General features: G+C 37.5%; 1 protein-coding gene across 1 annotated transcript in view; it reads right to left on the bottom strand.

Annotated features, from left to right (window-relative positions):
• Nucleotides 1-25,971, bottom strand: part of SMURF2 (SMAD specific E3 ubiquitin protein ligase 2) — a 100,004-nt gene extending 74,033 nt beyond the window's left edge. The window contains exon 1 of the mRNA XM_069481621.1: nucleotides 25,920-25,971. Within this exon, the coding sequence (XP_069337722.1) occupies nucleotides 25,920-25,971 (52 nt within the window). The remainder of the gene's footprint in view (nucleotides 1-25,919) is intronic.
• Between the last annotated feature and the right edge of the window lie 562 nt (nucleotides 25,972-26,533).

A 26,533-nucleotide genomic window follows, 5' to 3' on the forward strand; every position in this document is an offset into this window, starting at 1 on the left:
GAGCCCAGGAGTTTGAGGTTGTTGTGAGCTAGCCTGATGCCACAGCACTCTAGCCTGGGCAACAGAGTGAGACTGTCTCAAATAAATAACAAGGTATTCATGGAGAACAGAATCAAATGAAATCTAGTAAGAGTCACTGAGGAAAACAAAAAGACAATCAAGACAATGAAAATAAGAAACAGTAGAAAGGGTCAGAGAGAAAGTGGTTAAAACTCAAGGGAGGCAAAGGCGGCCAATACACATATAATTGGGAGTCTCTGAAAAAGAAAAACAACAAAAGAATATTTAAAATTATAATCCAACAAAACTTTCTCGGAAAAAAAGAAGCTCAAGACATACCTGGGAAAACTGACCCAAAACAATAAACACCGAGACATAGCCTAACAAAACTAGACTTTAAAGACAAACAACCACCACCACCAGGACTTCCAGGCAAGAAGATAACTACTCGTAAGAAAAACAGGCTGGTATCAAACTTCTCAAGAACACCACAAATAACAAGGCAACTGCTGAGAAGCATTTTCAAGAAAGTCCAGGAAAGTAAGTGCAAGCCAAAGGTTTTACATCCAGCAAAGCAATCCTTTAAGTACAAGGCTACTGAAAAACAGCTGTGCATGTGCAAGAACCCTTCTTGAGGGGTCTACTGCAGGATGAGTCTCATCCAAGAAAGAAATAACTGAGGCAAGGCAAGTTCAGCAAAAGAACTGGTGGTGAACACTTATTATATTTAATTCTAGAATCACAAATAAAGGTATGGACATTGGTAAAAGAATAGTATACAAATGTTGTATGTTCTGACATATTTTATATACATATGCCCTGATAACACAATATTAAGCACATAGACACATATAATAGTCATAGAAAAATGATCACATATTAGGACATCCCCCTCAAATCAAAATTCTTTAAAGTTGAAATATTACAAACACTCAGATGACAATGAAATGTGATCAATGACATTAAATTAAATCCCTCAGATCTTGATTAAAATGTCTCATTCAACATCATGAAAATATTATCCCTATGTTAATTTATGAATTTAACGAAATGCCAATAAAAATGCCAGAAGTCTTTTTCTGAAGCTAGGAAAACAGAGATGCCCAAGTTCATACAAAAATATCAGAAAAGAATAGCTATGAAAACCCAGAACAGGAAAAGCTATTGGGGGGTGGGGGGGGGGAGAACTAGCCTAGCAGATACTGAAACTACAAAGCCTCTATAATTAATACTAACACATGAACAGACATTGGTGCACTGACGGACTGAAGGAACAGAAAAGTCCAAAATAGACCCAATTACTTCACTATTCTCTCATAATATATTTGACATACATCCCTTTTATAGCACATTTACCAATGAAGCATCATTTATACCACTGAAACATTTAGATAATTTTTATCACGACAGCTATGAAATGATCTCCAGAAGGGCTGAAACTGTCTCATTCATCTATCTACATAGCCATCTATGTAGCCCCAATACCACATACAGGGCCTAAGTTTAACAAAGCAGGCAGCAGAATGGATGAATGAATATCTACGGGTAATCTGGATAATTTCTCTCTGAATAAACTGAGACATAATTGTAAATTGACCAATTACTGCTGAATACTAACATGTAAAGGCTTTTTTGACTAGTAAGTATGATGACATTCTAAAGTAACCAGAAATTATTTGCAGCTTGGTCTGACACTAAAAATGACCATCCTCCTAGACACAGACTCTCACTGGTGCTTTATTCCCAAAATTTGGCAACCAATTTTAATGGTTTATTAAAAGAAAATTTTCAAACTGTCAAATATAGTAGCAGAAATATGTTCATCACATTTAAATTAAAAAGTAGATCAAAGTCAAGTATGGTGGCATGTACCTATAATCCCAGCTACTCGGGAGGCTAAGACGGGAGGATTGCTTGAGCCTGGGAGCTGGAGGTTGCAGTGCACTATAATCAGACCTGTGAACAGCCACTTCACTCCAACCTGGGCAACATAGTGAAACTGGTCTCAAAGAAAATTATATCAAGACAACTATCTTGTTGGCTTCTTTTAGTCTTTCTCAAATGTGGTCATCATCCTAGTATACTGTCCTGAACCCTGTGTTATGTCATTTATGATTTTATTTCTTCCTTCTTAATCCTTATATATATATTTTCTTCTAAGTACTGCCTAAGACTGCCAGTGCAATGATGAATAAAAGCAGAAATACTGAACTTTCTGCTCTTATTCCTTATCTTAAAACTTCTATACCAACTGATCATTAAATGGGATTTTTCCTTATAAGATTTTAGTAGATAATCCATTTTCAAGGAGGGAAGTTTCTTCTAAGCTTAATTTGCTAAGCATTTTTTTTTTAACATAAGCAGGTGTTAAAACTTATTCCTGCATCAAATATGATAAACATTTGCTTTCTCTATTTTATTCTGTTAATGGTAATTACAGTTGACCCTTGAACAATGCGGGGGTTACAGGAGCTGACATCCCTCCAGTGCAGTAGAAAATCTGCATATGACTTATGACTCCCCAAAAACTTAGCTACTAATAGCCTACTGTTGACTGGAAGCGTTACCGATAACATAAACAGTTGAGTAACACGTTTTGTATGTTATATGTATTATGTACCATATTCCTACAATAAAGTAAGCTAAAGAAAATATTAAGAAAATTATAAGGAAGAGAAAATATATTTACTATTCATTAAGTGGAAGTGGATCATCATAAATTCTTCATCATCATCTTCACGTTGAATAGGTGGCTGAGGAGGAGAGGAGAGGAGAGGAAAGGTTGGTCTTGCTGTCTCGGGGTGGCAGAGGTGGACGAAAATCCACTTATAAGTGGGCTCATGCAATTCAAACACATGTTGTTCTAGGGTCAACTGTATTTAACATTTTCTATCATTAAATCACCCTTGCAATCTTGGGATAAACCTTACTTTGTCAAGATGAATTTTTGTTTTTTAGTTTTAATTGTTTTAGTTTTAATTGTTTAATTTTGAGAGAGGTTAAACATTGCTAGAAATAGTTTACTAAAAACTTATTTAAAACAATTCTTTTCAGAGTATATTCACAGAAAGTGTGCTCAAAATTGTTGAAGAGACACTCTAAATTCTATTTGTACATGCTCAGAACCTCTTGTTCAAGTAGCATAACTATGTGCTTATTAAAACATCAGAAAAGAACCTTCAGCCTAATGTGATACAAAGTTTTATTCTCCTATTCCTATTTTTTCACAGAAAATAAACAGGTTTTCTAGGCTTTCATGTTTCAAAAAATGTAACAATTCTAAATGAAATCAACTATGTGGGGAAAAAAAATCACTTTAAAAAAACTATACTATTAATATTCTCCAGGGATTAGGGGATTGGGGGGGTAAACTCACAACTAACGGACACGGTGAGCATTGCAGAGGGGAAGGAAATGCCTCTAATGCTCGCTTGGGTGAGGCAAAGACATAAAATGTAACCAAAACGTTTGTACCCTCATAATATCCTGAAATAAAAAATAAATTAATTAAAAAAAAGAAACTATACTATAGAAGCTACTGCCCTTTAAAAAATTGAATCATTTCAATATCTCATGACATAATCCAACTATTTTATAACTGTCCTTATAATTTAAAATTAGGAGAAAAAGGAAGCCTGTTTTACATAGAAGGATGGTTTTTTAAAGTCAGTGTCATAATAATGGCAAGTAAATGAAATGAAACTATAATCAGTTAACATTTATCAAGCTTTTCTTAAACAGTTAAAACCTAGCATAATAATGCCAATTCTACAATGTCATGTATGATCTTTATCCAATATTAAATTTGAATCCCATAATAATTAACCATTTAAAAACTTCTGTATGGCAAAAGATACCATAAACCAAGTGAAAAGAGAAATGACAGAGACAAAACAAATATAGAGTATAGCGAAGGATTAATATCCAGAATATATAAAGAGCTTCTACAATTGGGGGGGGGAACCAAACAGAATAGAAAAATGGTTAAAACAATAAAAACATGGAATTCACAGTAGAAATGGCAAATAAAAATATAAAAATATGATTACATTATGAATCAAAGAAATTAAACATCATGGTAACATTTTTAATCCACCAAATTGGCAAAAACTAAAAAGATCTGTTAAAACTCAGTATTTTCAAGGTTACAAAGAAACAGGCTTACAAGGTAGACTGGGGTTAATTTTTGGAATGGTTTGAATGACAGGCTAAGGAGCCTGGATCAGATCCTGTCAACAACAGGGAGCTAGCTACTAAAGGTTTCCAAGCAGGAGAAAAACAATCAAAGTGATGATCTAAGTAAAATAACCTGATAGTGCTGTCCAGAATGGGCTACAGGAGAAAAGACTCCAAGCAGAAAAACCATGTGTTTTGTTAACTATGGCAACAATCTCAGTCTGATGTCAAAAGGACTGAATTATGGTAGTGGAATGAGTAAGAGTGGAAAAAGAAGGGATGAGTCGACAGATTTCAAAGGAGCGTGTAGGGCTTGACAATTAAATGGACTGGGAAGAATGGTGAATCAATTACAATTCAAGAATGTTATACTAACTCCTGACATCCTTACTGGATAAAATACAGATGCCTTAGCCTATAATTTAAATCACAGTTTGACCTCAAGAGTTCCTTTTCTTCCCCTCCCCACACATAACTTAGTACTTTGTATCTTCTGATTTTGCTCCTGCTTCTCTCTCCACCTGAAGAATAGAACAGTTTGAGTCCAGGGGAGGAGTTTAGACCACTGGACTTACTTGGACTTAGAGTGGGGTAGGAGAGGTTCCCAAAAGGAAAAGTAGGATAAAAGTTACAAGAGGAGGAAATGGATAGGCAGGCAAAAATCACAAGTACCCGCTACATAAGCAGTTAGCAATTTACTAGATCATTAAGTATGAAATGTCTGATTTCCTTAAGTACTAAGTTTAACAACTAGTATCTCTGACATTTCACTTTGACACTTCTTGGTTGTTTTTTTTTTTTTTTTTCCCCTATTGTGAAAGTACCTCCTCAGTCTTTCAAATGCACATTTTGGCTTGTGATTCTCTTTCACAATTTCTTTTAGAGCAATTTTTGTGAAAACATGGATAAGTCAAAAATTCATGTTATTTTTGAATATGAGTTTCATCATGGCATCAATGCAGTGTAGACAGCTCAAAATATCATCGAAGTGTTTGGGAAGGATGTGGCTAATGAACACACAGGGTGTCAATGGTTTGAGAAGTTCCATTCCAGTGATACTAATTTTTAAAGTGAGCCATGTGGGTAACCTGAGACCAAGGTGGATAATGATAAGCTGAAGGCTGTAGTAGAAGCAAATCCATCTCAACCTACGCATGAACTAGCAGCAAAGTTTGACATTACTATTCCAACAATATTGGACCATTTGAAACAAATGGGCAAGGTAAAGAAGCTGGATAGATGGGTAACGCATGAATTAAACCAGAGTCAGAAGAGAAATTGTCTCGAAGCTTGCCTTTCTTTGCTGTCACAACATAAAGGTGAACCATTTCTACACCATATTGTTACGTGTGCCGAAAAATAGATTCTTTTTGACAATTGCAAGCAGTCAGCACAATGGCTGGATAAAGATGAAGTGCCAAAACACACTCCAAAACCAAATATTCATCTAAAAAAGCTAATGGTGTCTATTTGGTGGTCTAGCACTGGTATTATCCACTACAGCTTTGTGAAACCTGGTCAATTACAAAGGATGCCTACTGCAACCAATTGGATGAAATGTGGAGGATGCTTGCAATTAAGCAGCTCAGATTGGTCAATAGAGACAGGCTAAGCCTCTTTCAAGACCACATGTTGCAAAAAACAATGCTGCTCAAAACTACAGAGGCCAGACTTGGAAACTGTCGCCCACAGTATTCACCAGACCTTGCACCAACTACCACTTCTGCCAGGCTTTGGACGACTTCTTGCAAGGAAAAATATTCAATTCTCAACAAGCTGTGGAAAATGCCTTTTGCGATTTCATCACCACTCTCCAGGCTTCTGCGCTGCTGGCATAAGCAAGCTACCATTAAGATAGCAAAACTGTGTTGATGATTTAGGCACATACTTTGATTAATTGTACTGCTGCTTGTTTGGGATATAATGAACTTTTGATTAGAATCATACATTTCATATTTAATAACCTAATACAAAGTAGGAGAAACTGATAACTGAGTAGCGGGCCACAATAAGAAACTAGGGAACTGACAAAAATTAATCTTCCTGTACCATCTTTTTTGTACAAGCTAAATTTGCCATGCATATACATTTATTCAATTTCTTAAAACTTTTAAAATTATGTACAGAAGACATAAAAACTGGGTAACAACTTGTTTCTTCACGTCACTTCAAATCAATCACAATACCACAAGTCCCAAGTCTTGTTCTTCATAGTTCAAGCCAAATAACACTACCCCAATGCAACACTGATTTCTCCACTCCACCACTGTGTAGCAAAGTTTAAAAGTTTCAAAACAATTCCTTCAATACATACCAATTTAAATCTATTTTTAAACTTAGAAAAAGAAAGTAATTTCCCTACTAAAGTACATTCCTCGGACCATCAACTTAAAAAAAAAAAAGAATCCTCCAATATATTCCAAAACGTAAGGTGATCACCAGGTAATGATTTATTTTTCTAGTACTTTATGGTAATTTTCAAAATTTCTGAAATGTAGGTAAGTATTATTTTGTAATCAGGTTTTGTTTTATTTTGTTTTGTTTTTCTTTCCCCCCTGGCCTTCCCCCCTCCTTGTTCTGCTGTCACTCAGACTTAGAGTGCAATAGCACCACCATAGCTCACTGCAACGTCAAACTCCTGGGCTCAAGAATTTGCCCTTGCTTAGGCTGGACTTGAACTCCTGAGTTCAGGTGATCCTCCGCCTCGGCCTCCCAGAGTGCTAGGATTACAGATGTGAGCCACCACACCTGGCCTTAGGTTTCATCATTTAATAAATAATGCTTTGAATTCTCTTATATGCTTATGCAAATTACGTAAGCTAAATTCCTCCCTCAAGTAAGTTTCAGCCTAGTAAAATAGACAAGACACAGCATTAAGCTCAGTAGTTGCTCAAGGGACATGTCACAGCAAAGTATAGACCTTAAGCTTTATCTCCAAAACTAACTAAAAGCTTGAGAGTATGTAGGGGTGCTCAATCCAATTTCCTACATTACTAAGGCTTCAATACTAAAATGCATTCAAACTGACATTCAGACTGTAAGATCCTGAAACAGTCAATAAAGATATTACTTTATTTTGCCTTCACACTTGACTGAGCATATGGCTGGGTTCTAGGCTAACAATCATCTTTCCTCAGAATTTTGAGGGCATGCTCCACTGTATTCTCACTTCTGGTATTCTGTAAAGGCAGTGCCATTTCTAATTCTTAATGTGGAAGTAAAAAACATAACAAGTGAGTGGCAAGCCCCTCCCCTCCCCACCTGGCAACTGACGGCTTTCTCTGTAGAATGTCTGGCAGGGTGACCTGGTTGTTTCATCGGGAGACTCCAAATATCAGTATTTATAAATGTTTTCTCTAGAGCTGTCCAATTTTTTCCAGAAAAGACTTCTTTATAAAGAAGAAAAGACATAATTTATTGCTAGTGTTCTTGGATCTGACCAGTGTGAGGGGGCTTCTCACCATTTAGATGTAGCCAGTCCCATTTTCAGGTGGGACCATCTTCTACAGTGCCAGGTACCCCTGGGCCTGGAGCCAGTTTGGTTAACTTTCTCCACAAGATAAATCTTTAACTTTTTGAGAGAGCAGGGGAAGAATAGTCACCTGCTAGTCCAGGCTAAGGTGTGTATAGAACAAGCATGAAACCATTTTCCATTTTCAGCCTCACATCTCACCTGCACCCTCAAAGATATCTGCTGCCTTCAATTCCTGAGTCTTTCTAGAGATCTGTGATAAAAATAGGCCAGAAGCCTGCAAGGACTTGGTATACCCCTTTGTATTAATATATATAAAGCAGACACTTTACATTCCACTTTCTCAGCTACAGAAACCACTCCAACCACCTTTCATCTTCCTTTTTTTTTTTTTTTTTTTTGACATCACTTATTTTGCTGTCTTCTGTTCTTTCTACTCTTATACATGTATGCTATTTTTAATCCCTTTATTCTCCTTGAATGGGGTTTTGGGACATAGAAGAAACAAACATGTTTGTTCAATCCTCCATTCTTAAAAAGATGACACAGTTCTTGAACAATTTTTATCTGATGCTAATATATATCCTGGGGCACATTCAGATTTTGTAGCCTGGAGTTTATAGTTTGGGGGGCCCACTTTAAGAGTAATACAGAATTAGGTATGAGAACCAATATTCAATTTAGAATGAGAAAATAAATCAAACATTTTAACAAGCTGACAAAAAACACAAACATAAAACCAGAAAAATGTTTTTGTTATGGCAGATTTGTCTGCAATTTGTTTGCTTGAGATAAAAGTCATAAAACATGAAATTCACCATTTTAAACTATATAATTCAATGATTTTTAATATATTCACACAATACTGTACAACCATCACCATTAATTCCAGAACATTTCCATCACCCCCTGAAAAAAGAACTCATACCTGTTAGCAGTCACTCCCAATTCTCTCTCCCCCTGTTCCTTGGCAATCATGAATTTATTCTCTGTCTCTATGGATTTGCCAGGTTGAATCATACAATATGTGGCCTTTTGTATCTAGCTTCTTTGAATCTACTAATTTTTTTGAGGCTCATCCATGCTATAGTATATGTCAGTACTATATTCCCTTTTATAGCTCAATGTTTCATTGTACAAATATAGCATACTTTGTTTATCCATTCATCAGTTGATAGACAGTTGGGTTATTTCGACCCAACTATTTTGGCTATTATGAATAATGCTACTATGTACAAGTTTTTGTGTAAACATATTTTCAATTCTCTTATATATATATCTGGAAGAGGAATTGGTGAGTCATACAGTGACTCTGTTTAACTTTTTGAGGAACTGCTGAACTATTTACCACAGTGGCTGTGAGAGAGAGAGAGACAGAGACAGAGAGCGAGAGAGAGACAGAGACAGAGAGCGAGAGAGAGACAGAGAGAAAGAGAGAGAGAGAGAAAAGGCCAGAGGTGGGAAAGAGACTGGCTCTTTTCGAGAAATTAAAAGAAAATTAACGTGACTAAAGCATGATGAGCAAAGGAAAGACCAGTGAACAAGGACTAGGTTATATAAGGTCTTGGGTAAATAATGTCTATTTCATTCAAAGTATAATGGAAAGCAGTATTAAAGCAGGGGAGTAAAATCACTCAATTGACTTTTGCTTTTAATTTATGAAGATGCTCTGTGGAGAATGGACTGTAGAAGGGTTAAAGAAAAGGAAAACAATGCAGCCCCTATAGGGGAGTATTAACATTCTTTGATTCTTAACTCTGAATTATAGTATTTTTTCAATATAAAAACCATTCCAGGCCGGGCGCGGTGGCTCACGCCTGTAATCCTAGCACTCTGGGAGGCCGAGGTGGGCGGATCGTTTGAGCTCAGGAGTTCGAGACCAGCCTGAGCAAGAGTGAGACCCCATCTCTACTAAAAATAGAAAGAAATTATACAGACAGCTAAATATATATATAGAAAAAATTAGCCGGGCATGGTGGCGCATGCCTGTAGTCCCAGCTACTCGGGAGGCTGAGGCAGGAGGATTGCTTGAGCCCAGGAGTTTGAGGTTGCTGTGAGCTAGGCTGACGCCACGGCACTCACTCTAGCCTGGGCAACAGAGTGAGACTCTGTCTCAAAAAAAAAAAAAAAAAAAAAAATATATATATATATATATATATAAAAAAAAATTCCAGAGAAGAATTAAAGTCACATATTTGCATAAAATTATATTATTCAAATAGTGTCTGCGATCTTTCTTTTTACGAGTATTATCTTTTTAATCCTTTACTAAAATAATTTATGTATTTTTATACTTTATTAAAAAACTATCATAACTCTTCTAGAGGCTATTGAAAATTTTTATGCCATTTGTTAAGTACTCTGTAATAAAATTGCCAGAAACTGAAAGGTACAACATAAAATAACTAAATTATAAAAGTTTAAAAATGGGAGTGCACCTCTGCTTTATACCAGCTCCGTCTACCTGGTTTGCAAACCATTCACTGGAATAAAGTCTCTTTCCTCCAAATTCCTAAAATATAAATTTTTTAAAAGCTGAAAATGGTATCTATTAGTATACCAAAGAATAAATAGTCCAAAACAAAAAATAGCAGCAGCAGCAGCTGCCACTGCTACCACCACCACCTATAACAATTTTTTTAAATGACTGCAAATTCTCTGACACTTCTTCCATCAAGAGGTGGGTGTTTAAATTCCCTCTCCTTGAATCTAGAAGGGCTTTTAACTATTAAATAACTTGCTTATAACCAACATAATGCAACAAGGACTTCCCAGACTAAGTCCAAAAAGGAGATGCAATTTTCACCTTGTTCCTTGGACAATTCCTGATGTCCTGAGCCAGTCATGTTCATAAACTAGTCCATGCAGATACACATGGAGGCTCTGACACCACCTGAACAGAGAGAAATCCCAAGCCAGCCTCCAGCTATTCCAGAGCTCCATCTGAACAAACACATGAGAGACGTTGGGCCCAAATCACCCAATTGAGCCCCCTTGCCAAACTCCTGATCCACACAAACTGTGAGATACAAAATTATTGGGGTTTTATTTCAGCCTCTAAGTTTTGAACTTATTTTTTATGCAGCAATTCTAATAAGCCTTTATGGCAAATATATGATAATTCATTCAAATAACTGGGGGAAGAAGAATAATTTTTTTGGCTAGCAATACAGGTAGATTTTCCAGATAGAGACCAGCTTTCATATATTTAAGGGATTTGAAAAAGCTAGGTAAGAACTCATAGAAAATATGGCCCATTCTTCCCAAAGTTAACATAACTGGCCTTATAACCGCTACAGATTCTTTCCCTACACCATGATTCTTCTGCAGCAAGATAAATATATTTACCAGGCCACTGAGTAGTCAACCGAGAGCCTTGCATTACAATCCTTCTAAGTACAGTAGTTATCTATCATATTAATCCCTGGCCTCTCTTTTTTTTTTTTTGAGACAGAGTCTCACTCTGTTGCCCGGGCTAGAGTGCCGTGGTATCAGCCTAGCTCACAGCAACTTCAAACTCCTGGGTTCAAGCAATCCTTCTGCCTCAGCCTCCCGAGTAGCTGGGACTACAGGCATGCGCCACCATGCCCAGCTAACTTTTTCTACATATTTTTCATTGTCCAGCTAATTTCTTTCTATTTTTAGTAGAGATGGGGTCCCGCTCTTGCTCAGGCTGGTCTCAAACTCCTGAGTTCAAACGATCCACCTGCCTCGGCCTCCCAGGGTGCTAGGATTACACGTGTGAGCCACCATGCCCGGCCCCTGGCCTCTCTTGAACCAAAATGAGTGAGCCATTTATTGCAGAAGCATCAAAACTGCCAAACAAACCAAAAATTATTACATTTACTCTGTTGAACCAAGAATCGCCATATTACCACTAAGAAGGACAGACGTTTTAAGTTATGTTTCTTATCCTTTTTAAAACAAGAATCTATTGAACACTGTGGGTACACAAATGTGAATAAGAGCTAGTCTGTAGCTACAAAGGAGTTCACAGTGCTACGGGGGAAACACCAATGCAAATAATTTTGAATTTTAAGTCAATATGATAAATAATACAATAAGAAGTATGCTAAAGTGCTATAGGAGAATAAATAGGGTGTGCTAGATGTTTCCTCCAGATCCATTCTCCACCCTTTACCCTGTATGCCCTAAGAGGCTCCCTTTATGGACTACATAAACCGAGTTCCCTTGCCTCTGGCTTTAAATTGGGTTCAGTTAATGAGAAGCAACAGCAAGGGTCTCTCTGGGCTCCCGTAACTACTCTCTCCCACTTTGATCTCTTGCTAGCCCCAAAGATGGTGCAACTTCCTGTCACTGCTAGTCACTAGGTTCTATTCCTGGCTGGATTCCCTTACCCTTCTCATACCATTGTAAGTAGTCCCTTCATTACCCTCTCTCACCTAAGGTGACAGTGTTAATTGTTTCCTACTAGGATATTAACTAACTGAAAGAGAGGGACATCTAACTCAGCCTGGGGAAGTCTGGGAAGACTTCTCAGAGAGATAATGCTTCAGCTACATGTTAAAAGCTCAGTAGATTAGGCAGGAAGACTAGGTAGAGAAGAAAGGTAACAGAGCCTAAGGAAACAGCACTGTCAAAAACTTGAAGATAGAATGTGAAATTTAAAAAAAGATGAGTTCAGAGTGGTGGAACACAGTGGTATGATGGGAAGGCTAGGGCCAAATTATAATGAGTTTTTAGACACTGAAGGCATTTAGTAGGCCTGATTTCTATAATAAATTAATTTGAAAAAAAATAAGGAAAATTCAGAGAAAAAAGCCGGGAAAGGCTATAGTTTAAAGGAGACTTATAAGACATACCAACCAATACAATGTAGAGACCTCTTCTGGATTCTGATAAACAAAGCAATTATTCAAAAAGAAAGAGAAGAGAGGGAGGAGAAGAACTGGAAATGCATCTCTTAATGAAACATATGGGGTTTTCTTATTTTCAATTAGTTCATGTTTCTATTAGTGAATACTACGCTAGAATGAGTAATGGTACAGCATAAGTTCTGTTCCTACTTCTCATTTCTATAAATATGAGTGCTAAGAAAACTTACATAAATAATTAGATGGGAATGAAAGGAGTTTCGTTATAGCAATGCCATTAAATTATTTTAAATCTTTGAGTTATATGCCAAAAAAATAAAAATCTGTAATTTTTTAAAATCTTCCTGGTAAATAACGGCCTTTATTTATTTTTTATGAAAATAATTTTTAATGATCAGCTAAAACTTGATCACGTCCTTCAATTTTGTTGAAAATGGAAGAATGGAAACCATCTGACCTGTGAAAAGATGTTACCCAGCCACTGGCATCACTGTTTTCACAGCAACCTCACCAATATTCTCAGTTGTCTCTTTGCTGGTCTCTTACCACAGGACAATGTACTAATTTGGGATGGCTGAGTGGTGTACCTTTCTTTTTATAAAGTGGAAGGTAGAAAATATGAAAGATTGATCAATTTTATAATTTGGAAATTGAGCCCCCTTAAAAATATCCAGGGGCTTTCATTCTTCTATTTCACCCTCATTGCATGTACCACTAACTCTAGCACTGACTATGTGGTTATGTCATCCATCGAGTGTAGTCTTGTCTGTTTGTTTACACTGCAAGCTCCCAGAAAACTTGATCAAGGTCCTAACCTCTTCTAGAAATACTAAAGCCCACACCTCAGTGTTAGGTGCACGTACGACTTTCAGCAACTGTCTACTGAATGAATATGTAAATATGAACATACTTCACCATCATTCCAAGTCTTCTTTCAAGCTAGGAAAAACACATTTAAAGGTTAACTAAACTGGAAATCAGAAGAAACTTGAAATATCACCAACTCCATTTTAAAGTAGTAAAAAGATTGGTTTCCTATCTAAGCTAAAGTAAAACAGAAAAAACCTAGGAAATAGAAAACTATTGATATATAAAGATTCAAATTTTATTACAAAGAACTTTTGGGTACATCTATCCTTATTTCTAAAGAACTAGAATAGCTGTACCAATTGTTCCCTCAAAAATCTATTACTATTCTCTTCATAAGATTTAGGAAACAAACTATCAGATAAAAGGTGCTAATTTTATTTTTACTGGTTCAGAATATCTATAAAGACAGGATCTCAACAGTAATTAAATGACATAATAAATTATACACTTTAAAACCACAGAGCTCTGAAAAGATATTAAATTATCCTCCTAACATTAACATGCTACTTATATATGTGACTTTTCTTAGGTGATATTACAGAAACAGATTTTTTTCCAGTGAGTATCATTTGATCTTTATTGTATTAAGAAACAAAATTTGTAGACTATGGTAAAAGAATTCTATCCATCAAGTCAAATATTAATAAATGAACAATTCAGTCCTATAACTTTATAGCTTAATGTTGTTAAAATTATTAAGGTATAGGCCGGGCGCGGTGGCTCACGCCTGTAATCCTAGCACTCTGGGAGGCTGAGGTGGGAGGATCGCTCGAGGTCAGGAGTTCAAAACCAGCCTGAGCAAGAGCGAGACCCCATCTCTACTAAAAAATATAAAGAAATTATCTGGACAACTAAAAACATATGGAAAAAATTAGCCAGGCATGGCAGTGCATGCCTGTAGTCCCAGCTACTTACTTGGGAGGCTGAGGCAGAAGGATTGCTTAAGCCCAGGAGTTTGAGGTTGCTGTGAGCTAGCCTAACGCCACGGCACTCTAGCCAGGACAAAAAGAACGAACGAGACTCTGTCTCAAAAAAAAAAAAAATTAAAGTATAAATGTAAGTTAATTCAATAATGATATCACAGAGATCCTATTATTTGTTTCAAATGAGGTCCTTATGATTGTGAAAGCTTTTTTCCAATTTCATCATTAATTCACGAATATTTAGAGGATGTACTATGTATCCAATACTGGTTTAGAGATGCTATTTTGAATGTATCAAATGCCACTTTATTTTTCTTAAATTTAAAAAAGATTTTTTCCATTCTTCTTTACAAAATTCTTTCTTTACAAAATTCCCAAAGTTCAGTTGTGAAAAAGTTCATTTATGGTGTTGGATTAACATGGTTCTGAGTAATCTAACCAAACAATAAGTTTTCTTCTTGACTGAAGGAAGAAAGTTATATTTAAAGCCTGATGATATAAGATCATAAAAAAATAACAGTAGGACTAATTAATGTTTGCAACTCTAACAAGAAGAATTTTTGTATCTGCTCCTATAACGTGTAGCATTTAAAAAATTTACATAAGAAAGCCTGTACTGGCCAGGCATGGTGGCTCACGCCTGTAATCCTAGCACTCTGGGAGGCCGAGGCCGGAGGATGGCTTGAGGTCAGGAGTTCAAGACCAGCCTGAGCAAGAGCGAGACCCCGTCTCTACTAAAAAATAGAAAGAAATTAACTGGACAACTAAAAATGTAAAGAAAAAATTAGCCGAGCATGGTGGCACATGCCTGTAGTCTCAGCTACTCGGGAGGCTGAGGCAGGGGGATTACCTGAACCCAGGAGTTTGAGGTTGCTGTGAGCTAGGCTGACGCCACGGCACTCTAGCCCGGACAACAGAGCGACACTCTGTCTCAAAAAAAAAAAAAAGAAAGCTTGTACTAAAATATGGATTTTCATTAGAAGCTGGAGTTACCTTTCAGTTTCTACTTCAACTCCATTTATTCTAACTATACTCATTTCAACTTTGGGCTTCAGTTTTACAGGCCTTTACTCACTCGTGACATCTACCAGTGCAGAAATATCCCCATCTACTGGCAGGAGGTGAAAGTACAGGCTATTTCTGAAAGTGCCAGCATGCTACAGGGAAATTTATCAAGTCAAAAACACTTCCTCCAAACATCTCTCCCATTCCCCAAATCCTGAGCCATCCAAACTATTCTCTAAAGATTTTCTACTTCTTACCAAAAAATTGGGGAGGGAAAGAACAGAGAAGTAGAGTTAATTGTTTAAATATCTACTATACTACTTCAAGATTTTAAAAGTTGTTTTTTTTTTTTTTTTTTGGTTTTTTTTAGACAGGGCTCACTCTGTTAACGAGGCTAGAGTACAGTGCACCCAGCTCACTGCAACCTCAAACTCCTGGGCTCAAGCGATTCTCTTGCCTCAGCCTTCTGAGTAGCTGGGACTACAGGCTTGTGCCACCATGCTCAGTTAATTTTTCTATTTTCTGTGGAGACAGGGTCTTGCTATGTTGCTCAGGCTAGTCTCAAACTCCTGGCCTGAAGCAATTCTCCTGCCTCAGCCTCCCAAAGTGCTAGGATCACGGGTGTGAGCCACTGCATCTGGCCAAGATAAAAATTTTAACAAAGTAGCTAATTATATTTTACTCACTATATGAACACATTATGATACACTGGTACTCCAAGGTATATGAGACATTTATGCCTATTTAAAAGACATGATCTTGTTTAAATAAATATCCATATTAATTATTTGTAATGTTGTACCTGCTCCTATAAAATGTAACATGTAATTGGTTTTGACTAACTTATTTAAAACACAATCTTTGGTCAAAAGTGACAAAATATATTTACATAAAACATTACAGTTTGAACAGTATTTTTAACATACATTATTTCTTGTCCAGCAGATTCCTAAAATAAATAACACTGTCATTTTAAGTTTGCATTTATAACTCAAGGGACAAGCACAGAGAAAATAAGTGATTTGCTTCAGGGCACAAAGCTTTTAAGTGGCATTACTAGGGTCTGAACCCAGATTTTCTGCCTCCAAGTTCTATATTCTTTCTACAACATTCTGTCTGCCTCGAATAAAATTACCAAGTATATCTTAAACAGAAAATAAGATCTTATGGATTTCCACTTTATGACAGTTCCCAGGAATTTACTGTGGTTAAAAAAAAAAAAAAAAAGTCTGCTTAGATTTTAATAAAATTAAATTTATTTCTTTTGTCTTGTAGAAAAAGATACACATTCATAATACAAATGAAACAAATATTCATAATCCGACCCACATTTAACATAACAATTATATCCTTTCTTCTCCATGGTCACCGTTTAGGTAAGTTTATTCTTTAGGTCCCACCTTTTCCCAAAAATGATTTGGAGGAGATAGCTGGTAGATAGGCAAACTTTGGTAAGTCATGCTTGTTGCAATCCTCTTTCATCAATGAGATAAAAAAATAATTTTAGAATATAAGGTCCATAATAGAAATTTTGAAAAGAAAAATGTAGGGCCCAATCTAGGCTTACTCTCATTTCTTGTATCTCCATTCATGGTACTACATAATAAAAATTATCAATGTCTCACACAGGTCAAAAACAATAAAAAATTCTTGGCCAAATAAATGAAATAATGGCCTAAAGCATTGCAAGATCCTAAATCAAAGACTCAATTATTCTTATTAGTATAATAAAATATTTATGAAAAGCTTTTTATCAATGTTTGAAACCAGAAGATTTTTAAAGCTACAGTAATGAAAACAGTGTAGTAGTCATACAGGACAAACTTATAAAGGACAGAATTATAAATAAAGGAAACAGAATAGAGTCCAGAAACAGAACTATATTGTCAATCAATTTTCAACCAAAGTGCCAAGACAATTCAGTGGAGGAAATAAGAGTATTTTCAACAAATAGGGAAAATTGAATACCCTTGGGGGAGGGGGGAACTAGACCCTTACTTCTCACACGATATTAAAAAATTTAACTTCAAAAGGATCATAGACTTAATGTAAGAGTTAAAATAATAAATAGTGCAGAAGGAAACATAGGAGAAAAATCTTTAGAACCATGGGTTAGAAAAATACTTCCTAGAACCCAAAAAGCATGAACCATAAAAGAAAAAATTGATAAACAGGGCTTTATCAACCTTCAAAAATTCTTCTTTGAGACATCACTGGGGAGAAAAAAAAGCTATAGCCTAGAAGAAAATATTTGCAAAACATATCTGATAAAGGATTTGTATTCAGAATACATAAAGAATTCTCAAAACCCAAGAAAACAATCCAATTTTAAAACTATGAGCAAAAGATTTGAACAGATATTCAAAGATTACATGAACAAATAAGCCCATGAAGGGAAGTGAAAATTAAAGTACAATTAAATGTCTGCACATACCAATTAGAATGACTAAAATCAAAGATAATCTCAAGTGCTGGCTAGGACAGGAAGCAACTAGAACCCTCCTACATTACTGGTAGAAATGCAAAATGGTACAACTTGGAAAAAGTTTCACAGATATTTAAAAAGTTAAAACACACACTTACTGTATGACCCAACAATCCCACTGATTTACCCAAAGGAGAGAAAAACATGTTCACAAAGAGCCATGTACTCAAATTTTCATAGCAGCTTAGTTCATACTGGCCAAAAACTAGAAAACACAAATGTCTGTGGATATTTGTGAATAAACAAATCGGCATGCACTGCAATATTCTTCAGGACTAAAAAGGAACAAAGTACAGGATACCCAACATGGATGGATCTCAAAAGCATTATGCTAAGCGAAAGAAGCCTGACCCAGAAGGCTAAGGACTATATAATTTCATTTATACAAAATTCTACAAAAGGCAAAATTACAGCAACAGAAAGCAGATCAGTGGTTGACAAGTTCTGGGGATGGGAGAAGACAATGACTGGCTATGAAAGGGCATGAGGAAACTTTTAGGAAAGAAATGCCCTTTGTGCATCTGTGTAGTAATTCCTATCTAAAAATGAAACATCAACATTTATCTTAAAATTTAAGCTTTATGCCTACTGTCAATTTTTAATATAAAACCAAACCACCAAACTTAAGATTTGTTTTGTTTTTGAGACAGAGTCTCGCTCTGTCGCCCTAGCTAGAGTGCAGTGGTGTCATCATAGCTCACCACAACCTCAAACTCCTGGGCTTAAGCGATCCTCCTGTCTCAGCCTTCTGAGTAGCTGGGACTACAGGTACACACCACCGCACTCTGCTAATTTTTTAAATTTTTGGTAGAGATGGGGTCTCCTTGCTCAGGCTGGGCTCGAACTCCTGACCTCAAGCCATCCTCCTGCATTGGCCTCCCAGAGTGCTAGTATTATAGGCGTGAGCCACCATACCTGCCCAGCCTTAAGAATCAAATGTGTTTTGTAAAAAAGGAGTCAATGCCTTCAGAAGCCATCCTAAAACAAAATTCCATGCTTTGTTCAAATATTTATACATTAGTGGGAAAATCTAAAAGAAAATTCTTAAATGTTGACATTCAACTGTAAAAACCACCAAATACTGGTACCTAGAAAACTAGCATCAAATGAAAATATGAATAGGCTCAGTGTTCAGCAAAATTGCTCAATCAAGCAAAAATATATAACCGCATTCCTAAATACAAGCAATAACTAAGATTAGAAAATACAATGTAAATGCCACAAACATAAATGAGCTGAAATTAATTAAAACATAAGACTAAAATTATAAAACTATACTGAGCAATATGGGCCAAACCTTAAATGTAAAACTACAGCATGGTCCTAGGTGAGAAAACTAAATATATTTAAATGTCTCCTTTTCCCAAAGTATTGCAATTCTAATCATAACACCAGTGAAATTTCTTTTTAAGCTTAACAAGTTTAATATTTATGTGGAAGAAAAAAAAGATAGGTCCAATGAGAATATTAAACTAAATTATAAACCTACAATAATGAAAACAGTATGACACTGAACAAGAGAGGGATCTGACTCTATTATAACTAATTTAACATAACTGAAAAGATATTGTATCACTGTGAAAAGGAAGAATTGGTTAATAAATAATGATGAAACAGCTAAATAGCAATTTTGGGGGAAACACAGGGTGTTCCAAAACTCTCCATACAAAGAAAAAAATCTTACAAAATTTTCTAATGAATATTTTGTAAATAAAGGTACATTTAGCTACAATTTCCCATTTTCCCTATATATGGCAACTTTTGGGACATCTGTAGTTTCTTAAACCATTTTTAAAAACACTAAAATAAAAGGTACTTATCTACCAAGCTTCTTGAAGAAAAAGGCCTAAGTATAGAATAGGAATAACAAAAGATTGGACAGATTTGACTCCTAAAATATTTCTCTATGTCCAAAAATGATCCTAATTAAAAGACAAATAATAGACCATGGAAATCTTTGTAGCAAATATAACAAAAGATTAATATATTTTCAAGTCTCAGGTAGATCAATGAGAAAAACACTAAGGCCCTACAAGATAATTAGGAGAAGGCCAAACAAGTCAACAAAGGGAAATGTAATTAGTAAACAGACAGGAAAATATTCAACTTCACCAGTAAATGTTTGAATAGTATATGCCATGAAATTAGCAAAGAACTGAAAAAACAAGAGCCAATGTTTGTAATAGAATAGTAAGAAGAGATACTTATTCATTCACTGCTACTCTAAATAGGCACAACTCATTTAAGCAGCAGCCTAAGAAAAAATTAATCAAGAACCTTAAAAAGACCCACACACTTGAACTCAATAACACTACTTTTATGGAAACATCCTAAGAAAATAATCCTTAACAACAACAACAACAAAATCAAACCAGAGCAACATAGTGAAACCCCCATCTCTACAAAAAATAAAAAATAAGCTGGGCATGGTGGCATAGGCCTGTAGTCCCGTAGTCCCAGCTACTCAGGAGACTGAGGCAGGAAGATCCCGAGCCCAGGAATTTGAAGTTACAGTGAGCTACAACTGGGTCACTGCACTTCAGCCTGGGCAACAGCGTAAGACACTGACTCTTTGAAAAATAAAATAAAATAAAATAAAGGTTATTTACACCAAGATGTTTACAGTATTTGTAATAGCACAATTTAGAAGTAAACATTAAAGCAAGAAAAAATCTGAACAGTGGTTGCCATTGAATCCTCTTAACCAGTTATCCTAAAACCAGTCTTCATAGCTCCCTCCATATCCTCCATATTGCTCCCAGATTCTTTCTAAACAGCAAATATATCAAAGCTTAAAAATATTTCAACGGTTCCTACTACCCAAAAAAAATCCTGGCGAACTATAATAAAATCCTGACTGGGTTGGTCCCTGTCTATAGCCTCATCTTTTGCCACTCAAACCCAGTGCATTAGCCATAAAGAACACATGTATACTATGGCACCAGTTCCTGGGGAAAAAACTTAAAAATTAAAAAAAAAAAACATATATAGAACTACTTACATCTTTCCAGAATTCAATAAAATGCCCAAAAGGTCTTAATCCATGCTGACACATGGAACCTGCCTTCCTGGAGTTTAAAGGATAGAAACAATAAATGCATATCAGTGAGTTGGGTCTGATACTAGAAGAAGAGCCTCTTAAACAGTCACAGAGGAGAGATCAATTCAGGCCAGGGAAAGTTCAAGGGATAAGGGTAATCCTTGAGCTGAGCCTTAAAAGATGAGTAAGGATTGCTAGGCACAAGGGTAATTCCAAATGAATGGAATATACTTATTTTTCCATACAAATTCTAATCTTGTAACAGGCTTTCCAGACAGACAACTTGAGTTGTGATATGTACTTAATCCCTCAAGTTTCAGTTTCTCCTACCTCATACAGCTACTGTGAGAACTAAAAGTGATAAAAGACATAAACTTAACACAGTGTCTAGCACTTAATAAACATTCAATATATGTCAGTCTTAGGCCGGGCGCGGTGGCTCACGCCTGTAATCCTAGCACTCTGGGAGGCCGAGGTGGGTGGATCGTTTGAGCTCAGGAGTTCGAGACCAGCCTGAGCAAGGGCGAGACCCCATCTCTACTAAAAATAGAAAGAAATTATATGGACAGCTAAAACTATATATAGAAAAAATTAGCCGGGCATGGTGGTGCATGCCTGTAGTCCCAGCTACTCGGGAGGCTGAGACAGGAGGATCGCTTGAGCTCAGGAGTTTGAGGTTGCTGTGAGCTAGGCTGAGCCACGGCACTCACTCTAGCCTGGGTAACAGAGTGAGACCCTGTCTCAAAAAAATAAATAAATAAAAAAATAAAAAAAACAATATATGTCAGTCTTACAGAACTACATAGAAGTACTGATTACAACAGTATATTTCAAATGTCCAGCATTCTGAGAGAAAGTAACAGTACCCAAAAATGAGGACAAAGAGAAAAACCAGTAAGAACAAAGTTAAGCAACCTATTACCATTTAGCCAGGGTCAAATAGTTCTCTCTACAGGCCATAATGATATCCTCACACTACATAGTACAACAACACAGTAATTTATATTCTTGATAGTGAATCATAATAAATAAAATATCAAGTTCTGCTAAGAATGGCCTCTTTGAAAAGAGTAGGACAAATTACATCTTTTAAGATTCATCAAAAATGACTAAAACAAAAATTTTGCATGCCTAAGTGTGACCCTTCATTTTCCCTTAAAATTGAGTTATATGCTAAATATGCTAACTTATATGCTAAATGAATGTTAGCATGCTGTAATAGTAATAGCTCAACCAACAAGAAAAAAGTAAAAGCCATGATTAAAACACACACACACTTTACTCACCATGAAAACCAAACTACATCAACCTACCAGGCATGTTCTACTGCCTGTCTGAAGAGGCTTAGACTAGAAGAGAGAATTTAAGACAAAGGAAGGAGCTAAGCCACACTGGCTTCCTCCTCAAAAACCAAGAAAATAAAATGAATTGGGGACATTCAAATCACTAATACCCCTAGAATAAGTCATTATGGTGTTTAGTCACATTCAGATAGTTAGAAGCCTATAGGATACAATCAAGTTTTAATTTTTAAAGCCTTGAATCAATAAAATATGCAGTCAAACAATATTAAGATACTAACATTTCTAAAGTAAGTTTGGTTTTTTGCTTTTTGCTCTTTTTATAAAGACAGGGTCTCCCTCTGTCGCCCAGGCTGAAGTGCTCGACTGGCCTGGTCATAGCTCACTATAATTTCCAACTCCTGGGTTCAAGGAATCCTCCCGCTTCAGCCTCCCAAAGCAATGGGATTACAGGCAAGAGCCACCATGCCAGACTAACGTGAGATTTTTAAAGTTAAATTTCCTTATGTTATAGACAAGGTTAACCTCCTTACTGCCAAAAGTTTTGTAAATTAATAACAAGAGAAGCAGCATACAAAAACACTGAATTTACAAAAAGGTCTGAAATAAATGTTCTGGAGAAGTAATCTGTTATTTCTCCATACCTAAAAAGTTTAAATATTAGAAATTACACTAAACTTCTTTTTCCAGCCTTTGGTTTTCAAAAACAATAATGGTATAAAAAATTACCCCAAAGTTTTTACTACAACCAAATATAAAGAATATTTTCTATTCAAACCATTGTGAGAAATGCTATATATCAGATAGTCATGCAAGTATAACACTATATAAATTATACACTTTATAATCAATTTGCTCTACAAATACTAATTGAAGTTGATAGCGTTTAGCGTTAGCACGCGGCCCATTTTAATGATCATGTGTTACTGTATCAAAGAACAACAGAAGTAGCTTGATGGACAAATTCGGGTTTTAATCATCAATACCCAGAGGAATCTCAACTTTGGGATTAAATTAGCCCCTCCTTCTTAACATCAGCAAGTACCAAAGAGTTCACTGATTGTGGTTTTAGGAATAATATGTGGAAAATCTAATATCTATTATGGGCAGACATCTCATGGCTCAAATACTAATATTTCCTCTCCTTCAGTGAGAGTGTGTATGTCACCATGCAAGAATTGTTTACACCTTTCAGTAAAGGAGCAATTCCACACTAAGGATATAACTGAGTAACTACAGTTCATAAAGCACCTTGGAATCAAAGGCACTCTATAAATTTAAAGCACTAATACGGTATTAACTTAAAGCAAACAACAATAATTTAAAAACATCTCATAGCTCAAGTGTATTGTAAACCAAATAAAAATTCACTGTGGGATTAGGCTTTTTTTTTTTTTAAGTGATTTTTTTCCTCTATTAGGGAACCCGGATCTAAATGAACTGTTAAACACTTAGTCTAAAGGTATGCCAAACATTTCTTAAGGTCTCAACAAAGAATCAACTTTTTTTTTTTTTTTTAAACAAAATGAGGCCTAGGTTAAATATTTTATTTGGCTTCTTGAGATGGACTGAGAAGTTGGGCACCAGCTCCAGACCAATTCCTGGACGCACATCAAACACAGCCCTGTCATTTATCCAGTCAGTCAAAACAATCTTTTCCATCTAACCCTTTAATGTTTATGTCCTAAAAAGCTGCTAATTGAATCCAGCTCTTGAGATCTATTTGTTAAAATCTATACCATCTAATTTGTAAATGATGAACAAAAACGAAAAAATATATGTTAACTTTCCTGGCAAAACAGAAGAGATTCTACCATATGTAACGAAAGGAAGAAGGACAATGTTTTTAATATTTGTCAAATTTTAAAAGAAAATTATTCAGAGACAAATTCCCAATGGTTTTAAAAACTGAGAGTACCTCAAACTGTTTTTACAATTAAGGGATACAGGGTATTTGAAATTCCTCAGAAAAAAATCTAAAACAAAATAACTCTATAAATTTAGTTCAATTTTCCCTCTCCCCCTAAAAATACAAGTGTAATCTTGCCTCCTAGCAAACTTTTCTTACAAATTTTTATAACGTATCATATGCAGTAAGGAAACCACAGATAAACACTTTAAGATCTATCGAATAATACTAAAAACCTCAAAACTCATCTGCAGAAAATCAAAATTCCTGTTTTCTCTGTCATTTTCTCTATGCGTATTAATATATAGCCTAGAGGGAAGTAAATGGCAACAGCCTATTTCTGATGCATTTTGCACACCTGGGATCACAGGTTCTTTCCATGATCACTGATAGAGAATTGACTCCAGACAGGAACAGCAATAGATAAGGGATCCCTTATAAAGGTTTCGTTGACTTCCCCCAACATAAGGACACTGAATGGGAGGGTGAGAGAAGGCAAGCATCCCCCAATCCAGGTTTTCCATTAAGAACCACTCAGTTAATGATTCTTTCCAATTTTCCTCAGGGAAAGCAAAACTGTCATGAAAGTAATATTTTTTAAATTGCAGCCAACATACATCCAAGCTAAATTCTCACATACCAAATTCACTGCAAATTTTTATCTAGAAAGTTCAACCAGTGGACTGGGATGTGACACAAAAGCATTCAACTACAAAATTAGTCCATATAAATCTCAAAGTCTAGGGTGGGCAAACATAATTACAGTTTAATCGTACACATGCACACACACACACCCTCTAAAGAAAATCATCTTACTACTCATCCGAAGATAAACGTGGACAATTTATTTATTAATGGCAAATGGTGAGACTAGGATAGCGACATTGATTTCAATAACACTTTTCAAACCAAATTTAAGTCTTCCTAAAATGGGGGTGACATGTCTATGTAAAAATACCAAAAATGGCACTATAAGCAAAACGTACCTGTAATGTTAAAGATTTCATGCACCTGGAATCATAAACACTTAGTAAGTAGTCTTCTGTCTGGCAACCCCTCCGGACATTCTTTTCCATTTAGAAAAGGGAAGGGGGAGGGTGGGGAGAGTGAGAGAAAGTTCGCCTGAAAGTTTGTATGAGCACATACTTAGAAATGTACCCAAAAAAAAGTTGTGTTTTTAAAGCAGGTCTAGAGTTTAGACGCGAGACATAAGTTCTGCGGCCTACAAGGAACAACCCAAAACATGCTACCCTACAATCAAACACTTCCAAAACACAGTGTACAATGAGCTCGACTCGTCGGATCAGGCAGACATACCGGAAAAAGTCAACCTCAGTCTCCTTTCCTCCCAAAGACGTGCGTTTAAAGTGTGTGGCGCTGGCTGCTGTGGCCGGCAGCAGAGAGTAGGTTTTTGCACGCGGGCATAAGCGGGTGTACAAGTTAACAACCCGTGAACACACACACACCCTCCCGTTAAGCGCTCCATCTTTAAGGAGTGTTTACTGCGCGCAGTCAGCAACCGGATTCAATAATCCTCGCCACGGGAGCCCTTCATCCCCTCCACGATCCCACCTGGGCAGCAGCCCAGGGGCTGCTCTCCGAGGCCCGGGGAGAGCCAGCCCGGCTCCTCCGCCAAGACTTCCCGACCTCAAATCCGCCTGCGATTCGAACCGGTGTACTCCTGCCTCCACAAAAGACCCCCGAGTCACCTCTGGCTTTTTAAAAAGAATTTCCAAAGCAGAGCGAGTGGTTTTCCAATTCCTCTCCCTGAACTAGGCCTTCCCACGCCCCCGACCCCAACTCACCATTGATCGCGACCCTGGCCCTTCCCAAGGCCACAGGCACCTCCCGCCAGCTCGCCCACCCGCGGCTGCCCGGCCAGGGCCCGCCCGTCCCCCCTCACCTGTCAGGCGCAGCTTGACGGGCCCGTTCCTCCGGCCTCCGGGGTTAGACATGTCCCCGGCGGCGGGGGCGGCGGGGGCGGCGGCGGCGGAGGGGGCGGCGGCGGCGGCGGCGGGGCTCCGGGCCGGCGGGCAGGGCGGGGGCGACGGCGAGGCGCGGCAGAGTCACCACAGCGGCCGGGGCTGGGGCCCGAGCAGCCGGCGCCGCGGCCGCCACGGCCGGAGGGTCCCGGATGTGCCGAGCGTCGTCGCCATGAGCCGCGGAGGGAGCGGGACGCCGAGCTCCCCCCTCCTCCCACTTCTCCTTCCTCGGCCCGGGCCGCACAACAAAGCGGCAGCCGCGGCCGGCCGCGCCGCCTCCGCCCGCGCCCCCGACGCCTCCTCGCAGCCGCCGCGGCCTTTCCCTCCTCTCGGCTCGGCGAGACCCGGGAGCCAACGGGACTGGTCGGCTGAAGCAGGCGGTGCTCGGCGGCGCCGGAGCGGGACTCAGGGCTCGGCCGCTTCCTCCTCCACCCGCCCTCTTGTCTGAGGGACCCGGGTCCTGGGGCCGCCGCCGCCACTCGTCTGCTCTGGGGGGCGGGGAGGAGGCGGGAGGCGGGGCCGGAGGGCCGGGGCG

This window comes from Eulemur rufifrons, chromosome 9 (genome assembly GCF_041146395.1).
Source record: "Eulemur rufifrons isolate Redbay chromosome 9, OSU_ERuf_1, whole genome shotgun sequence".
Taxonomy (NCBI): Eukaryota; Metazoa; Chordata; class Mammalia; order Primates; family Lemuridae; genus Eulemur; species Eulemur rufifrons.